The sequence below is a fragment of the Sceloporus undulatus genome, chromosome 2 (genome assembly GCF_019175285.1).
Source record: "Sceloporus undulatus isolate JIND9_A2432 ecotype Alabama chromosome 2, SceUnd_v1.1, whole genome shotgun sequence".
Classification (NCBI taxonomy): Eukaryota; Metazoa; Chordata; class Lepidosauria; order Squamata; family Phrynosomatidae; genus Sceloporus; species Sceloporus undulatus.
Genome location: NC_056523.1, coordinates 140,354,017 through 140,372,775, shown reverse-complemented (window position 1 = coordinate 140,372,775; position 18,759 = coordinate 140,354,017). Strand labels below are relative to the sequence as shown.

The window sequence follows — 18,759 nt, the reverse complement described above, 5'->3', positions numbered from 1 at the left end:
GCAATGAAAGAAATTTTTAATTATTATTATTATTAATAATAATATTTCCTTAATAGTAATAATATTAATAATTTTTTTCTTTCACTGCAAAATAATCAGTGTAGAAGCTGCAAGTTTATTTGGAAGTAAATCCTTTGGAACTGAAGGAGACCCATTTTGGAGGAGTGCAGAAATGATCCAGTTTCCCTTATTCTCCATGCTCCCTAAAGTACCACCTCCCTGAATCCAATCCACTCTCCTTCCCTTTGTAACAGTTGTCTTCTCTTAGGCTGCATCCGCACTGGGGAAATAATCTGGTTTGACTCCACTTTAACTGTCCTGGCTCAGTGCTATCGAATTCTGGGAGTTGGTGTTTGTTGGCCCCCCAGCCTTCGATGGCCCCCTTCGTTGCCCCCATCTCTCCCCTCAGCCTATTGTTTCATCCCCTTCATCCCTGTCAGCTACATCCAAACATGCCCTCCATTCTTGAAAGAACACCAAAAGCAAATGGGGCAAAATTGCAGTGCAGCACCATGGGAAATGTAGGACCTTGGAGGTTTGAGGGGGTGTACCAGGATGGAAGCAAAGTTGCATTCCACACCAGACCAATTGGGATTGAAAGTGAAGTGAGCTTGGAAACAATTTTTGTGAATTCGCTTGTTACTGAATTCACAAAAATCAGGAGTCACTTTGGATTGACAGTGGATCCGCCTTGGAATGACCCCCCCCCCATAGAAAGCAATCACATGAGATAATGCATCATGCTTAAATGTGAATTCACATGGTTGGACCCTCAGTGGCTTCGGATCAGAGCTGCAAAATCCTCCGTGTGATAAGGGCCTATGAAAACCAGGGGTTGATTCCACGCTTGGTTATGAAATTCACTGGTGATCTTCGGCAAGTTACATGCTGTCAACCACAGAGGAAGGCAATGGCAAACCACCTCTGAACAAATTTTGCCAAGAAATCCCCATGATAGGTTCACCTTAGGATCGCCATAAGTCTGGAATAACTTGAAGGTACACAACAACAACAACAACAACGGGGTGGAAACCAGACTAATCTATGACAAGTACATATTTGAACTGCTTTTATAGGGCCATCCACTTAGTCAGTCATTTCTTCTCTCTTGTTAGCTTATCGACAGACTTGGAAAAGTTACATACTTTATTGGACCACAACTCCCAGAAGCTGGCTGGGGAACCTTGGGAGTTGGAATACAAAAAGGAAGGAAGGAAGTCCAGACTTTATATCCTGGATGAGAGGGTCATAGGGCAGATTATGAAGGGAGGAGCTGGGCAAGCCTAGTTGGAGCCAGCCGATCATAGTTTTTGGAGGTCTGTGAAAGGGATGCTATAGGGGATAAAGGATACAAAACTGAGGATTGTCTTTGACAGAAGGCAGACAGGGGAAAGATACCATGAAGATAAGATGATCAGCCAGCGAGAAGAACTGAGTAAGGTTTTGGAGAGCTGTGAATGATTCAGAGGTTAATGTGTGATCTAATTATGTATTAATAAACTTATATTTGTTTATTCATTTTTACGACTCTGTCTGGCTGTTCCTGTTAAGTTTTGATAGAATCTGGTCACACTTACCACAGAGAAGAGCTGAACGATGCATCCACTGGCCCATATAGCGATCATCTTGAAATCTACGCACCCAATCCAAGGTGGAGATCTTGAAGAGGCAAATGGCAGGGTGAGTGACAGGAGCCCAAGGGTTTGGAACTGTGAGGTCAGCTTGGAGAGGGGATCCATCACACAGATCTTCTATGAAGGCTGTTGATTTTCCCCAAGCCATCACCTATATCTTGTATTTACCCATGGACATGCATCACGATATCCAGATTTTTTGTGACCTGCAGATCCTCAGGGGTTGGAAGCAGAATAACAAAAAACTGGATCCAACAGATTGAATTGCTTCTATCCACTGTCACCCACATAGTTGCTCAAAAGAACTGCTCAGAAGAGGAAAGATTGCTCTTGAATGTGAAGCTTTTATCAGCTGTCTTTTATCTTTTGCAAAGCTTGCTACAAGCAGAGTGTTATATTGGAACCCCATAACACTGATGTTAAAGGAGCTGCTCCAGCTGCCTGTTCACTTCTGGTCACTTTGAATTCAAGCTGCTGAATTCAAAGTCTCAATTCTAGATACCAAAGCTCTAAATGGCTTGATACCCAAATACTCAAAGAAGCCTCTTTCCCAATGTATACCTACCCAAGAACTAAGAGTAAGATCTGTTGGTGGGGTCTTCCTCCATCTTCCTCTAGCAGGATCAATATACTGTATCATGCAGGAACATGATGGAGGTGGGGCTTCTCTGCTGTAGCACTCTGTTTATGGAGTGCCCTCTCCTTGGAGTCTCATTTGGCATCACTGTCACTCTCTTTTAGACATTAGGTTAAAACTTAGCTTTTTATTAGGTTATACTTATTACTTTTTAAAATGAATATGTATAGGGTTTTAATTGTTTTAGCCTTTTTTGCTGTTTTAACTTGGTGGCTTATTTAAAACCTTTTCATCTTATTTAAATAATTCTGTTTTTATCTGGTATAGTTTTAAACTCTGTCTGTCTGTCTGTCTGTCCGTCTGTCTATTGCATGCTGCCCTGAGATCTCATGATGTGGGGGGGGGGGCAAAATATTTGAATAAAACTAATAACTAAAGCAGATGCAAAAGCAAAGTACAACCTGGTTTTTATGGACTTATCAGGAGGGAATGGGAAGGCACAGGCGATATTTTTAAAAGTGCCAACTGCTTGTCAGGGACAGCATGAAGCTGGAAAGTCATTTGGGATGTCTGCTTGATCCTCCCATCTGTTGCCTGGTAAGGGACCATGGGAAGCTTGGGTATAATAAGTGTCAACAGAGCTACTTGAAGCTTTACAGTTGACTGGAGTAGGAACTGCAAGGCATAGATGAGCTAGTTCAGTTGTAAGATGACATTTGATCATCCTCTCTTCAGTGTTCTCAGAGCCTACATGCTGGGAAGGAACTCACAACAGTCTGACATAATAAGGAGCAGGCAACAGCCACAGGATTGCATAAAGACAATATAACCTAAGCATTTGTGGAAGCCACGAAAAGCTACCACAAATAGTCAAGCCTTCATTTTGTGGATTTTGCAGATGGTCATCATTACTATAGTACAGAGCTGAGAACCCATGTGTGGCTAGAAGGTATATATCAGGGGTAGGCAACCTGCGGCCCATGGGCCGGATGCGGCCCAGCGAGGCCTTGGGACCGGCCCCAGCCTGGTCCTGCCGCCGATTGCCGCCGGGGCCTTTGGCATCTCGCGTGAGGGGCATGGTGGGGCAATTGTCTATAGAAGCCTCAGAAACATGCATTTATCTTAACATTTTTTAAAAAATCAGCAATTTTTTTCACGTGTCCTCCATTTTTTATAAAAAAAGTGCCCTACATTTGAAAATTTTGTCCTACATTTGTCCCTGTTTATTTATTTATTTAATGTTTTAAAAATTGTTTAATTATTTATTTTTTGGCTTCAGCCCCCCCAGTTGTCTGAGGGACAGCAACCCGGCCCCCGGCTCAAAAGGGTTGCCTACCCCTGGTATATATGATCCCAGCTAATAAGTCCCAAACTGATATTCACGCATTTTTCTGTATTATCTCACAAGAAACAATCCCAGAAAACTGTATTGCATGTTCTGTAAATGTGTAGAGACTAGGAAGAATTCTTATCAGATACTCACACTGATCTGGAAGAAACATTTAAAAACCACAGGACATGGGTAAAAGCTAGCAATCTAAATCAGATTCACCCAAAACTTTAGCTGAATCAGAAAGCCTGTCAATTTCTGGTGCTTCTTGTGGCAAAAGGCTTTCTCTCTAAAGTGACCAGAAACAAAGTATGTATGAAGCCTTAGTAATATTTTCTTGCAAGAAACAATGATTTTTTAGAAACATTTGTTTTAATGAAAGTATTCAGGGAGATATTGTGATTCACTTATATTTCTGAAGCTTGACGCTTTCTTGGCTCAGTAACCAAGCTCTACAAAAAGTGCTTCTGTGCTGGTAGGATGGAGTAGCTTCAAGTTCTGTCTTTTCATATTTTCAATATCAAAATAATTTTCTTTCCCCTTCTCAGCTGTTTTTAAGCAATCCTTCAAAGACATATTCTGGAATGAAATGTCTTTTATTCATGATCGTCCTCTTATCTTTGCTGTTCTTCAACCTTTTTAGTCTCAGTGATGTGTGTGTGTGTTTATGTTTATTGTGTAGAATTTAGACGGTTCCGTGCCCTCTCTTCAGTGGCCACTGTAAGCAAGGACAATTTTCTTCCTTAAAAGAAAGGAATGCCATGGTGGCAGCAAAACCCGCCTTGAAAAAAATTGTAGCACATATATCTTCTCAAAATAATAGCGTGCTTAGTAATCTTCCAGCATCCGTATTAATCTTTTAAGCATGGCAGATCATCTCCCCCGGCCCCATGTCTCTCTTGTAATGCCAATGGCAGTCTTGGAAACCTCCCATTCCTCTTCAGGACACTATCCAAACTTGTAGAAGACAGGTGAGGGGCTTTTCCAGACATTGAAGAGGGGGATTTTGAGGAGAGTGAAAAGCTATAAGACACCTTTGTGCCTCAGTTCTCCATGACTCAACACAGCACAGACTCCTTGTCCAGAACTATTAGTATGCTGAGCCATTTACAACCCCCAGACCTCCCATGGCCCTACTAAAGCCTCCCCACACAGCCAGTCTGTGTCATGGGGGTGCATGTGTCTACAGCAGCATTTGGTTGTCTCCTCATATCCAGGCACAAAGAGATTGCCTCTGACACTGAATTCCACTGTGGTCCTCTGGAAGCTGCAGTGGCTGAGGCAATGTCTTTGCATCTGGTTATGCAGATGTAGCCAAATGCTGCTGTCCCCCATTGTACGCATGCGTATGTCCCAAACAGAATATCAGACCATGTGTTCTTTTCTGCCCCACCAAGTAGCATATAATGCTAGAGGCCTCAAGTGTGGAACTAGATCAAGCAAAATAATAGTGCCACCCTATTCTGCTTTGGCCAGACCTCACCTGGATATACCTGGAATACTGGGTCTAGTTCTGGTCGCTACAATTGAAGAAGGACATTGACAAGTTAGAACACATCCAGTGAAAGGCGAACAGGATGAGCAAAGGTCTGGAATCCAAGTCTCATGAAGAATGAGGTGTATTTAGCTTGGAGAAGGGAATACTGAGAGGTGATATGATAGCCATCATTAAATATTTGAAGGGACATCATGTAGATGATGGAGTGAGCTTGTTTTTTTCCCACTCGAGAGACTAGGACTCAGACTAGAGGAAAAGAGATTCCACCTCAACATTTGGAAGAAATTCCTGCTAGTAAGAGCTATTCACAGAGTGTGGTGGAGTTTCCTGTTTTGGAGGTTTTCAAACAGAGGCTGGATGGCCATCTGCCAGGAATGTTTTGATTGTGTCTTTCTGCATGGCAAGGGGTTGGACTGGATGGCCCTTGTGGTTTCTTCCAACTCTATGACTGGCTGCATATCCTAATGCTTATACATGAGAGTGGAAACGGAAATGATGCCAGTTTATTTCCTTTTCACCTCAAATAGCCTTTTAACCTGAGCGCATGAATCATCTAACCCTACTCTTACATACCCAGTACTCTTGTCATCAGATAGAACTGAGCAGATCAATTTACTTTCCTACTCCCTCCTGTTTCCTTTTTTTAAAATATCCTAACAGCTCGTGTTTTAACTGATAAAGAGTTGCACAGTATGTCTGACATCTGGTTTTCTTAGTGGTCCATGCACTAGTGCTGGCTGCAATCTGCAGCAAATTTCCAAGGGGGGAAAAGAAACACTTGTAGCCAATGGGCACTAATATGGTGCTTGTCCTTGGCATGGTGGGATGGGGACTGTTGGTTCCCTACAACAGAAAACGTAAGCAGCACTGCCTTAAACTTGCTTCTTTTCAGTACAAAAGTGACTGCTGCCCATATCAGGGAAACAGAGGAATTTGGGCTTAACTCCATCATCAGAAAAAGAAAACATAATGCTGGAGCTCTGTTATATACAGTAGTTGCTATTGCTATATTGTTGTCACAGTTACATCCGGTGATATCATCCCCAAACCCCTACCGTTTCAGACTGGCTACACCCCAGCCAAAGGATTTCCAAGCTGCTACAGATCAGGGGACTGGGAAATGATGTCTGTAGCACTCTCCCAATGGGGAGACCCCTCAGGGTTCTACTGCAACTGCTTCGCTCAGTGCTCTCCACCACTGGAAGAGTGCTGCAGATGGCCTTTCCCATTGTCCTGATCTGCAGTACCTCAAAAACCCTTTGGTTAGGGCACAGTCAGACTGAAAATGCAGGTTTGGGGGCAGGGTCACATTTGGCTACTAATGACCATAAATATGAATTCCAAAAGTTACAAGGTTGTAAGACCTGTTCATAACTGCTGAACAGGATGGTAGCTCCTGTGATTAGGCAGCACTGTGTTGTGGTACCTTTTCCCCACACCTATTTGAAAGAAACAAAAAGATGGCTTTCAAGTGGCTAGTTCTAGCTCTAGACAAAAATAGGATGTGATATTCCAGAATTTTCTGTCTCTCTAGGCCAAACTGTCTTCCATATTCTGTAAGTCCTGAAACCTCAAAGGGTCTTTTAGGGTCATTACAAAAATCACTTTCTTCTCCTTAAAGATGGAATTCCATAAATATGTAGAAACTTTATTTAAGGTGGTCCCTCTTTTCATACAAACTGCTAATTTTACCTGAGATGGCCAACAGGACCAATGGAGAACAGTCCATATGATCTGGCATGGAACTTCATCTCAGTTCACAGTAAAGAAGTCTTCACTAACTTGCTACAATCCATTACCCTGTATAGCAGAATCAGAGGTAGCCCTCTTCTAAAGCCCATGCTTAAATATAAATGTGTTATTCTTCTGTTTGAATCTTTACAAGCTTTATCTATAATGTGTTGTGCCTAGGGCCTCAATTGCTTTATAAGAAACAATAACAGATTTCCAGGAGTAAGCTGGAAATTTGGAGTTTGAACAGAATATCCACTGGTCTCCACATCACAAGATTATCCCTTGTTAATGATTTTCAGGCTATTGTATTTTGCCCAGGAGTTTGTGGTGCAGTACTGGTTGCTGTTGCTTTAGGCATATGTGAAAAACACTGGCAGGCCAGATCTGATGCTGCCTCATGTACCACCCTCACCAGTTGATTCTACAAAGATTGTAAAAAGCAGACTTTACCAAAAGCAAAATGAAAGGAAGGAAAGCTGATGAATACATGTTAAGAAGTGTGTCTTTAATAACCTCTGTTTGGCATCTTGGGCTGTTTATGAGGATCCAGAAGGTAATGTAAAACACTAAAAATATCATACTATGTTCCTGTTAAGTCCTTTATAGTGTCCCCATTGGTTATCAGTGCATATGAGAAAGCAAAACAATCCTAATTCTTATTAGGAGCTTGTTAGTATCTCCAGCATGCTCTGAAAGATAAACTGGCACTGAAATGTGAATGGTTGACATTGAAACTGCTACTTCTTAAGCTATCCACAGAGGCAGCGTGACTGTGAAACACCACCATGGGAGTTTTCTTGCATGTGTGATTAGTGTCCCAGTGTTTAGCAATGGAAGACTTGGGAACGGAGTCGTTATAAAGTGCCTTCAGCGGCTGCTGCTTTTTCTTAGTCCATCAGTAGACAAAGGCAAAAGGTCACTTGCTTTTGCAATGATGCAGGTCAGTACAGAAGAGAAAAACAGCTTTCTGTCAATACATACCAGCATTATAGAGAGAAGCAGACTGACAATCAGAAGCCTCTGTCACTTGCTCATACTGAGGCTATTCCTTAGGAATGGCCCAGACAAATGGTTTCCAGCTGATGGGAATGTCAGTTACAAATCAACAGACCTGCAACTTCCGCCACCACCCTCTCTACCATCAGACTTCAGACTCTAGGCTGGATATACGCCTCCAGGATCTAGATGTGTAAGGACTTGGCATCCTCTGAGTAGTAAGGAAGTCCCTCCTCTCCATCTGAAGAAAGGCTGGATCAACCCTGCTCCGGTCCCTGCAGTCTCTGTATGTGCTACCGAAGTACATGGTCCTCTGGCCATTCTCATGGAGCAAGAAATCCCTGCTGCAAGGAGACCAGGGAGCTCGAGTGAAGCAGTGCTGGGAAGCACTGGACTGTTCACACAGTGGAGGAGAGCCCTGGTAAAGGCGCCCCCAGTAAATAGGCAGATTTGTGTAAGAGTTCATGTAGGCATACTGCTTGTGCACCACTGTAGAAGAAGCCCTGTGCATGCCTGGGGTATTTTGTAGGCAGGCCTCCCGGTATGAGGGGAGCTTTGTGGACTGTGAATGCAACAGTCGTTGGTCCTTCCAAGGTAGACCATTGGCCTCCACATACTTCCTATTGCATGTATAGCTTGGCCTAAGGGCATTAGGAGAATAGTGATGGAATCCATGGTGGATTCCAGGCACAGTTGCTGGCTTGGGAGCCAGACCAGCTTGAGGGAATAGGTCTGGCACATTCTCACAGACAGAAGCTTTTCCACAATGCTTCCAGATGCCTAGAGACTTGGGTCTCTCATGTTGCTCCCAGGATGATCTTGGGAGGTTAGACCTGTGGTGCTGCTTCTCTCTCCTGAGCTCTTCTGTGTCTGAGTCTTTGTACACATAGGGTCTGCAAGTCCTGTCAGCCCTTGGGAAGGAATTGTGCATACAGGCATGAGACAATAAGTGACTTTCCAATTCCTTTCTTTTCTCAGAAGCTGGCCTTGTTACTTGGGCTGAAGAGCTTACACGCCCATCTTCTCCATACACTAGATGAACATTCCGGTGGAATCTTTCTTTCCCATGTTCTCTGGCCATAGGAAGCTTATACTTCTGCTCAAGGGGAGGAAGCTCCCTAGGAGACCTCACTGGGGAGTGAGGAACAGCACTAAGGTGGTTTCCAAGCGGCACATGGTTTCTGAAAGGTGCCTGAGCTGTGGGTCTCACCAGGTAATGTGGAGAGCTGTTCACAGTGGAACCTGGAAGGACCTTGTCTTCAGAATAGCTACCTCGATACTTCAGTGGATGAAGTATCTGTGGCCGCTCAATTGTCCCACTCCAATTTTCACTGGCTGACACTAAAGTTTGCTGGGCTTCAGGAAGTGATGGTTGAGTGGGTCTCCCAAGTTTCTCACTTGCTTCTACAGTTGCATTGGAGGACTGAGCTGACCTGTTAGGGCCACTGGTGTTCTGAACAACAAGCTGAGGAGTCCTTAAGGAGAAGGTTGTTTGGAGGTTTTCACTCCGGTTTGACCAGTTCTCAATGGTTCGTGTAGCATTCTCTAACGAATTCCCAACACTAGCTGTTGACACCATACTCTTGGCAGCTTGCAGCATCTTCAGCACGTTGGCTTGAGCAGAATTAGCTGTGACATCAGGTTTGTGAACACGGGCAGGGCTCTCCAGATTCTGGACTCCATTAAAGCAACTGTAGATACCCTGAGGAACGGAAAGAGAAGAAGAAACACAGTGACCAACACAAGCAAATGCAGTGGGGGGGGGGGAGAAGACTAAATGACAAATAGTATGTAGATAGATCTTGTAGCACCTTTGAGACTAACTGAAAGAAAAAAGTTGTCAGCATGAGCTTTCATAAACTTCCATCTACTTCCTCAGATGCTTTTGGTGGAGTGGAAGCCTGGGATAACACACACACACACACACACACACACACACACACAGACAGACATGGCATAGGTATGTGAAAATGTCAATTCAAATTCAAAATCCTTTGGGTATGGAAATGAAATAGCAAATCCAGTTTTAACAATGGTCGTTTGTGGACAAAGATATAGCCATTGGATATGGAAATGAGATGGCAAGACCAGTTTGGCCTTGGAAACTAGCCTGCAGGTGAGGAGAATAGATGAGTGTAGGACACCCCCAAAAGGATGGGGTCAGATAATTTTGAAATGTGTGTAATGAGCCAGGAAGCCATTATCCCTGTTCAATCCACTTCTGAGGGACTGTAGTTTATGGATAAATTCCAGTTATGTTGTTTCTCTTTCCAGTTTCCTTTTGTAGTTCTTTTATTCAAGGACCACTGTTCTGAGATGGAATGCCCAGGGAGATTGAAATGTTCTGACAATGGTTTTTGAATATTCCAAATGACAAATAGATATATCTTTGAAAGCCACATGATGTGGGTGTGGTTTGGCTTATAATCAACTTCCAAATTCATGTAGGACAGAAATTCCAAATTCTGAATGACTTCATTCATCAGTCTGGGGGATAAGAGACTAGTAGAGGTGACAGTGCTAGTTACTCTGACTAGCAGTTACATCATGCAGCCTAGTATATTGTAAATCAGCTGCTTCAGCCATTGATGCTGAAAATCCAAGGAGGAGATGTTTTTCTGCTCGTTTTTTTTTTTTTAAAGGGTAGGGCATTTCTCTTCCTCTTCCCAAGCATTAGATTTGGCTGGAAGATCTTGATTCCACACATAGGATCTGAGGGATCACACAACAAGGACTGGAGAGTCCTCATGCCTTGCTGTACTCCTGGTCAAAATGATTCCCACCTATGCAATAAACAAACAGCTTTCCAGATTTAGTCAGACTTCAAGTTCTAGCAGTCCTAGCCACCATAGCCAGTGGTGAGGAATGCTGGGACTTGAAATCTGACATATGGAAAGATCCATGATTCCCAACCCTAGTTTAATGGGTTGCCCTACAAGCCCCCTGCCAAAGAGCCAACTCTGAGCTTCTTTTGGGAGAACCAGCTACTTTCTTATCTCCATTTGTGGGAGATTTTAATTGTCATCTATTTTTTTCTTATAAAATAGATACATTTATCATTTTGGGACCTTACAATTTTCACTTGTTGACTTTTCTTCTGTCCTCATTACGTTTTAGGCCTTCTTTTAAATTTGTCAAGCTGCTGTCTTTCATTTTGTAAAATGCCATTTACCTGACAGTTCTAAATAATGAATAATAGGATGCATCAAATGAGGTTCTTTAAGAATTCAGATGGATTTAGAAATCCAAATTAGGTGTGAACAAATCCTCTCTCTATTATTTCATATTCACACATCAGATCAAAATTAAGTAGTTTTAATGCATTTTACTTTGAATAGTTAAAGCAGTGGAAAGAGGTGTATATGAGGAAACAGACAACACACAGCCTGGAACAGCAAAGGTAGGAGAGCAAGGACAGGCAAATCAATTCCCTGGTCATTTCTCAGGCACACTTCTAATCGGGAAGAGATTGGGTTTTTATTGGTTTAATTTCAAATACATTTCACACAAATTAAGCATCAGTGATGCATTCCTGTACAAATTGTTCTTAGAAACTGTTCCCTGAAGGTTGGTTTGTCTACATTTATTGTGTCTATTGCTATTATTGTTTATCTAGTCTGTGGTTGTTGTTAGGGTTTTTTTTAACATTTATATCTTACTTTTCCTTGAAAGAGTTCAAGGTGGCACAAGTGGTTTTCCCTATCATTTTCCTTCATCACAATCCTGTGGGGTTGCTTTGGCTGTGACAGAATGCCCAAGGTCACCCAGTGAGCTACATGGGAGAGTGGGGATTTGAAAGCCAGGCTCTCAAGTCCTAGAAAGCTGGGGCCCCTCCTTCCCCTCCCATATTTGCATGAGTGTAAACAATCATTTACAGGCCAGTATACAAGTTGAGAAGCCTGGCTTCATCTAAAGTTTGTGTAGAAAATCAACCATCAACCAAGAAGTGCCCTCTTGAGACTGCCCTGTTATCTTAGCTTTGATAAATGTGCTCACTTAGGTTTAGTTTCCTGCATATCAGGAGCCATTGGGGGCAGGGCCTTCTTTATTAAAAAGGTGCTCCTACAGAATGATTCGTCTGGCTAGTGCTTTGCATTTCTCTTTTAAGCTAGGTCCAGTTTGCAATATTTGGGATGGGATGATCATGAGATGCCCTGTAGAGCACTGACTATCATAGACGAAATCATGGTTTTAGGATCACCTACAACACAGCAGGGCTTCTAAAGGCCAGAGTGCTGAGTGTGGGGCAAGATTTGACAGGGCTGGGTTCCTTCATGAGCCCTCATCCCATGAGGTGAGTGCCAAAAGAGTGGCATTTGATGGGGACAGCAGATTATAGTCTTAGTGACAGCAACTGGGTTGGAATGGTCATTATGGGATCCACCTCAGCTTCCTTTCTTTTTAATTTTAAAATATGGTATGGTCAGGGCCCAGCTAAGGTACTCTGTTTAATTATTTTACTTCATACTGTTTCCCCCATCTTGTTTAAAATAACAAAATGATACTTATTAACTTAAGCAAATGTATTTAGCAACAGAGCAACAAAAGCAAACTTCTTTCTATTTCATTGGTCACAATGGTGCTACAGTTGGCATTTAATAGGCAAAACTGCTCATGCTCAGAGTTTTTCTTCTGATATCAAGGTTATCAGGGTATTGTTTTGAACTCTAATCTGACTAGGAATGTAGAAGTATTTGCAATGCTTGTAAATGGTGTAAAAGAGAAACATTAACTGTGTGTTTCACAAGTGCAGTTAATATACATTTCTATCTAAGTGGGTAGGGAGCTAAGAGTCTGAAATTAGCAAGTTGTACTACCCATTCCACCACCTCAGTGTTCAAGGCTGCATACCTAGATGTGAATTCTTAAACTGACAGCTGGGCCTATGGCCATTTTGTGGAACTGCTTCAAATTGTGCTGCCTTCATCTTCCAGTGTCTTACAACACTTCAGAGGAGGCGTCCAGAGAAATTCAACTTGTAGATAGCATCAAGAAGTCTACCTTCTCATCTCTTAATAAATCACATGGATGTTTCATTTCTGATTGCATTTTTGACTGTATTTTGCATTCACCTCTCATTACTATTAGCTTTCTTCACAAGTTAGGAGATTGTACACAGAAAAGACAGACAAAGGCATGTATGCCAATCCTCCAACATCACTTCCCCGTGGCAGAAAGGTGGGGTACAGAGCTTGTTCCATCCTTGTACTGGACTTGGAGGAAATAGGTTTCAGTCTTGCATGGATCAGTGTAGCATAGCAATTGCACCTGTGCTTTACTGAACAATTTACCACCACCCCCTACAGACCTACCATATTGCCACTGAAGCTACTCCATGGCCATTCCTGCCTGGAGAAGATCAGGTGGAATCACAGAAGCATCCAGCTATGTTCCCATAGCCAGACACAAAGCAATTACATCATTCACTGTTTGTAATCCCACCCCCCCAACACAAATGGCCATGGGTGAGGGCCTTCAGTGATTCTATGGCAGGTTGGAGTGGGAATACCAACTGCAGTGGCCAAAAACAGACATATGCAGGCATAGGGTTAAGTTATGCATGTGTAAGCTACTAACAGGAAGCTAGCAACAGAGTGGCTTCTGAAAATACTAGAGTTGTTTAATTCTAATTTAGGGTCAGGTCTGCATGGGCCAGAATACTCTGGGATCAGCCCGGAGTAGTCCAGCCCAGATCAACCCCAACATTCCCCCATTACAATGCCAGGCAGCAGTTCACATGCATGTCCCACTGTGTCAGCTACATAGCTGGACACCTCGTTCTGACCTCAGAGAAAGCAGCTCACTACCACCATGACTGCATCAGACAGCACAGCAGGACACACTGTAAACAGATTCATGGCATCACAATGGAGGGCTCTGGATCTTCCAGGAAGATCAGGGGCAAAATGTGAGGGTTTTAAAAAACCTTTTCAGGGTATTATAGTATTCATCTGGCTGGATGTTCACATCAGATTGTTTCCACCAGAACCAGGAATTGAACCATGTATCATCCAGAATCACAGGGACATGTTTTACAGTGGGGCCTAGTTATCCGTAGGCTTGCTATCTGTAGATTTAAGCAAACACGGATGGCAAGCCTCCATTTTTTTGTCCCCAATAGTGGTGCAGGTACACGGCTACATCACAATTAGAAACAGACCCTGCTGTCCCCGATGGCGGGACAGTGAGGGCTTACCTGAAGTCCCATTGCCCCTAATGGCAGTGCAACCATGTGCTTGCGCTGCTATGGGGGACAATGGGACTTCAGATCCTGCAGTTTTTGGTATCCATGGGGGTGTCCAGAATGGATCCCCCATAGATACCAAGGGGTGTGCAAACAGGGCCTAAGACATACAAATTATCTCACAAGGAACACAGACACCTCCCTAGAAAATGGGAGAGGTCTGATTGCCATTGGCAAGAGGCCCTTACCCTGCTTATAGCCAGAAGGAAATCAAGCTTGTTTGACTTGGGGACAGAATGCCGCAGCTTCCAATACACGAGGTGTTCCCAGGCAAAGACTAGCAGGCTCAGACCCATGGCCACTAGCAGCATGTAGAAGACTCCTGCCATGTTGTCAATGTCTAGTTTGCTGCTCATCACCTCATTCTTTTCATTCTGGCAGATTCCTGACAACCACACAGTTTCCAGTTTCTGGGTTTCACCTGAGAAATGAGTAACATGCAAATGGACAAAGAAACAAAGAGGGTGAAATTGTATCCAAGGAATCCTTCTATTTAGCATTATATAACCACCCATTCATTGCCCTACTATGTTCTTCTGGAGCTTCACTCTTAACAAGCTGAGCACAGAGATCCACTCCATTATATGGATTTCAAGAGAAAGAGAAACAGTGTTTCTTTGTGGCTGCTTCAAATATTTTACTGTACGTTTGACTGATGACTTCAGTATTTCACAGGGGCTATTTCTCCTCTACTATGGGTAAATAAATTGATATGTTGTGCAGCAACCAACACAAAACAGGCAAAGTCCTAAAGAGTGTATCTGTTATAGGATGTCAAGACCTATATCCCATCATTCCCCTACATCTATTTATCCCAGAGTGTGCCTTCCAGGGGATGAGTGACCTCCTCTGACCCTGTAGGACTATGGTGGCATGCACCTCTATTCTTCCTGCTGACACAATGTGCCAAAACCATTTGACAGAAACCAAAATAATAATAATAATAAAAAATCTTCAAAAAGGGTCCAGTTACAGCACCTAATGTGAATGTAGGTTCTAGGCCAGTCCTCTCCTCCACTATACCTTGTTTTTCAAAATCCGAAATTATTCCAAGACACTTCCAGATTTTTTTCTTTGGCATTCTTTTTAGTTTTGGGGACATTTTGTAGGGCCATTTTTTAGGGAATTAAATTTGCCCCCAGAGCAACCCCTGAGTTAGAGCTTGCATTTAAACCAGGATGTGGCCCTGTAATGTGTTTCAGAAGCTAAGGTTAACTATTTAAATCTCATCTCTACACATGTACAGTGCATTTCCACATGCACTTATACATCTGGGGTTGTCTGATGTGGCATATAAGCAGATCTGAACCCTGACAGTGATTTTTTCCTTTTTCAAGGTGGGGGATGGGAGAAGAAATCAGCTGTTACCAGTACCTGGAATGTTTGCAGTGGCCCCCACTGATACCAAATATCTACTTGTTTCAGCACTTAAGGAACAGTGTGAGAATTATATACCATACCATTGTGACTTCCTGATTGGTCCTTTAATTTGCTGTTGCCCATAGAACTCTATGGCCAATTGGTGACTTTTACAACAACCTAAGTCCTCACTGCTGGACATTGTACAAGGTAGTATCCAGCACTGAATTATGCAATGGCTTTTCCTTGATGTTCAAAGACAGCACGGACAGCTTTCAAGGTACAGTATCACACAACCACTGATTAGCATGGGAGCACCATGTGTCTGTCCCTGCACATCCACTGAAGGAGGAGCAGCTTTCATACCCTGGACCACTAGTGTAAATACTCCTGGAGTTCTTGGCCAAAATGTATTAATAGTCCTTTTTCATTTTTGTACAGAGTCATGTACATCACCACCACCACCATCATCAATACAATCCCATGTGTCCCATTCTCACAGTCTCCTGTAGTTCTGATATCTCATTTAGTCCTGCTATTCATTAAAATATTTCTCCTGAACTCTTCTAAACTCCCAATCCTGTGCCTTTAAAAACAAACACACACACACACACACACACACACACACACAGAGTAATAACTTCTTAAGGACTGCACAGTGACAAGAGAGTTTTATTTCCTATTGAAGAGAAGAGAGGGAAATTTCAGGAAGAGAGCACTCTTTAGACACCTGACAGGAGATGATGTGCTTGATTTAAAGTGAATCACAAACAGTGTGGCAGAACAGAACATCTCTCTGAAACTTCAAAATTCTCTATAATGATGCAGAAACTCAGGTCACAGGCTGGCTGCTTGTTACATAGGGGGCAGATGGCTTCCAAGCATATTATAAAAGCTCTCTAGTTTGGCAAGTTCACTTTTAAATAAGCATATTTTGGGATGCAGCATTACTTTTACTTTCCTGTTTATACAGTCACCCCGCCATTCTCACAGACTTGAGATCCGTAGTCTTGAATATTCACGGAGGGGTGGCCTCCATTAAATTCAATAAGGCACTCCCCTGCAGCACACCTCCCGTAGCACGCACCTCACATGCACTCACTGATGCACCCCATTCACACCTATAGGGCTTGAATATTGGTGAGTCTCCATTTTTGTGTGGGAGGGGGCTTGGAACGGATCTCCCGTGAAAACGGAGGGCCAAATGTAATTCAGCAGTAATTTATATGTGAAAAATGCCTGTCCTTTCAACATCCACAAGGCTGTAACAATGAAGGGATGAAGTGAAACACTTAACTGCCAGATTGTCTGAATCTTTCTGAACTTTCAATGACAGCACAACACATTTCAAAACTGAAAAACAGAAAACTGTTAATAAACACAGAAGCACTGCCAGGAAAAGCAGAAAGAGAGGGCACAAAAATACAATGAGCTTTGCTATGTGTTTGTCAGATCACTGTGACAATATTGTTTCCTCAGCTCTGAGAAGACAGAAGTTTGACAGTTCTGTGATCCTTGGAGAAAAAGTAACAGGAAACTGCAATAAACTCCCCTTAATAATTAGGAGGAAAGAATATCTTGGGGATGGAGACAGAACTACCTACCATCTCCCAGGAATTGCAAAAGGGCTAAATCAATGGCCCTCTTCCACTTGGAGTCTTTCTGGAGAGCAATGCCATAGCCAGTGGTGGCAAAGACTTTCCCACTGCCAATGGTCACCAACTTGCAGCCTTCATCTTTGCCTGCCATGTAATTCAGCACCGCAGCATCATATATAAAAGCATCCAGCTTTCTGGAATCAAGCAAAGAGACAAAATCAAATTAGAAAACAGTAGCTGTAAGACACACCAGGTAACAAAACATACTGTGTAACAATCCAGTTCAGGAGGTGAATTACAGCAGCCCCAAACACACACTGTTTTACAAGCTCCAGGCCCTTCCAGGAACCTCTGATGCCCCCAGCAGAAAATAATCATCAAAATATGTCAATATATATTAAAATAAGACACATCCACCACCTCACCTTCAGCGTCTTGTTTTGCTTCTAAACCCCAAAAGATATTTATCAAAGTGGAAGTGGATGTCCAGTCACATCTCATTTTGATTTTTCCTTTTTTGGTGGTGTTGGAAATTTTCAAAGCTGGTGCAGCCTGCCGTAGGTCCTGATGGCAGGATATTGATTTATGGAGCTTGCCTAGCCCTGAAGCAATCCTGGTTGACAATCTGGCACTTTACAGACTACTCCCATAATCCAGGACCATTATCCATGTTAACAGAGGCTGATGGCTGTGATAGCTCAAAATATCTGGAGGATTTCATGTTTGCTATTCCTATCATAGGATGTCAACAGTGCAGCTCTGATTGTTTAATTCTAGTTTTAATATTGGGGAGGGGGTTGGAAAGGGATCATTTAGTATTTTATTGTAATGTATTTTTACTGTTGTAATTCACCTGGATATCTAGTGATTGGGCAGGCTATAAATAAATTATTTATTATTATATTATTATTACAAGCTGAATTGTACTAGGGCTGGATGGGGTGGTAAAACAAACACAGAGACAAACAGACTGACTGAAACAATATAACTTCTGGCATCTTCAGAAAAAAAACTCAGGGCACTTTAGCACTAAACTCTGTTTGAGTGTCCATGTATGCGCATGTGCACAGCCTTTAAACAAGTGAATTTAAAAAATACTTTTAAAATCAGTTTCCCAAACAGAGCTAGAGATGAGGGATTCTGGTGTGCATCTAGTGATACCTAAGCAGCCACAGTCGCAAGGGTGGCCAATGAATCCACCCCTGTGGGGGCAATTGAATTCACTCTGGAGCAGAAAAGGACCTTGTCCTATGGCCCTGTCAAACTACACAATAATAGCACTATGATTCCACTTTAACTGCCATGGCAACATACTATGGTCCTGGAATTTACACTTTGTGTGTGGGAGTGCTTAGAATGCCTCTGACCAAACTGCCAATCCCAGGATTCCATAGGACAGAACCATGGCTGTAAGAGGGAAATCATAGTGCTACAACCAAGTAGTGTGAAAGGGCTGCTTTCACTAATATTGTTGAACAGGTTCCCCTTTAAAATCAAGGACAGCAAGATGATAACAGATCAAAGGACAAGAACAGAGAGAAGTAAGTAATAAAGTGGATAGAACCAAAGGACATGATGAGAGGCAGTAAGCAGAAATTCTTGTTAAGACAGTATACAGTCAAAGGTGGAAAGAAGCTTCTATTCAGTCACAACAAGATTAGCTGACAAAGATGGTTGAATTTGCTGAGACAGACAAATTGACAACTTTGATTAACTTTGATCCATCTTAACTGCTACCACCCTAGCCTCAGAGGATGCAAAGAGGCAGGCACAAATCTTTGATCAGTTT

The 18,759-nt window shown here is 42.7% G+C and overlaps 1 protein-coding gene and 1 long non-coding RNA gene across 2 annotated transcripts in view; one reads left to right on the top strand and one right to left on the bottom strand.

The window, feature by feature from the left end:
• LOC121924449 overlaps positions 1–1,676 on the top strand; it is a 30,206-nt gene extending 28,530 nt beyond the window's left edge. Inside the window, exon 3 of the long non-coding RNA XR_006102601.1 lies at positions 1,552–1,676. This is a non-coding gene — a long non-coding RNA (uncharacterized LOC121924449). The remainder of the gene's footprint in view (positions 1–1,551) is intronic.
• Positions 1,677–7,282: 5,606 nt separating this feature from the next.
• GRIN2C (glutamate ionotropic receptor NMDA type subunit 2C) overlaps positions 7,283–18,759 on the bottom strand; it is a 67,566-nt gene continuing 56,089 nt past the window's right edge. Inside the window, exons 10-12 of the mRNA XM_042447556.1 lie at positions 16,977–17,164; positions 14,202–14,434; positions 7,283–9,471 (exon numbers count right to left, since the gene is read on the bottom strand). Of these exons, the coding sequence (XP_042303490.1) occupies positions 7,915–9,471; positions 14,202–14,434; positions 16,977–17,164 (1,978 nt within the window). The 3' untranslated portion in view covers positions 7,283–7,914. The remainder of the gene's footprint in view (positions 9,472–14,201; positions 14,435–16,976; positions 17,165–18,759) is intronic.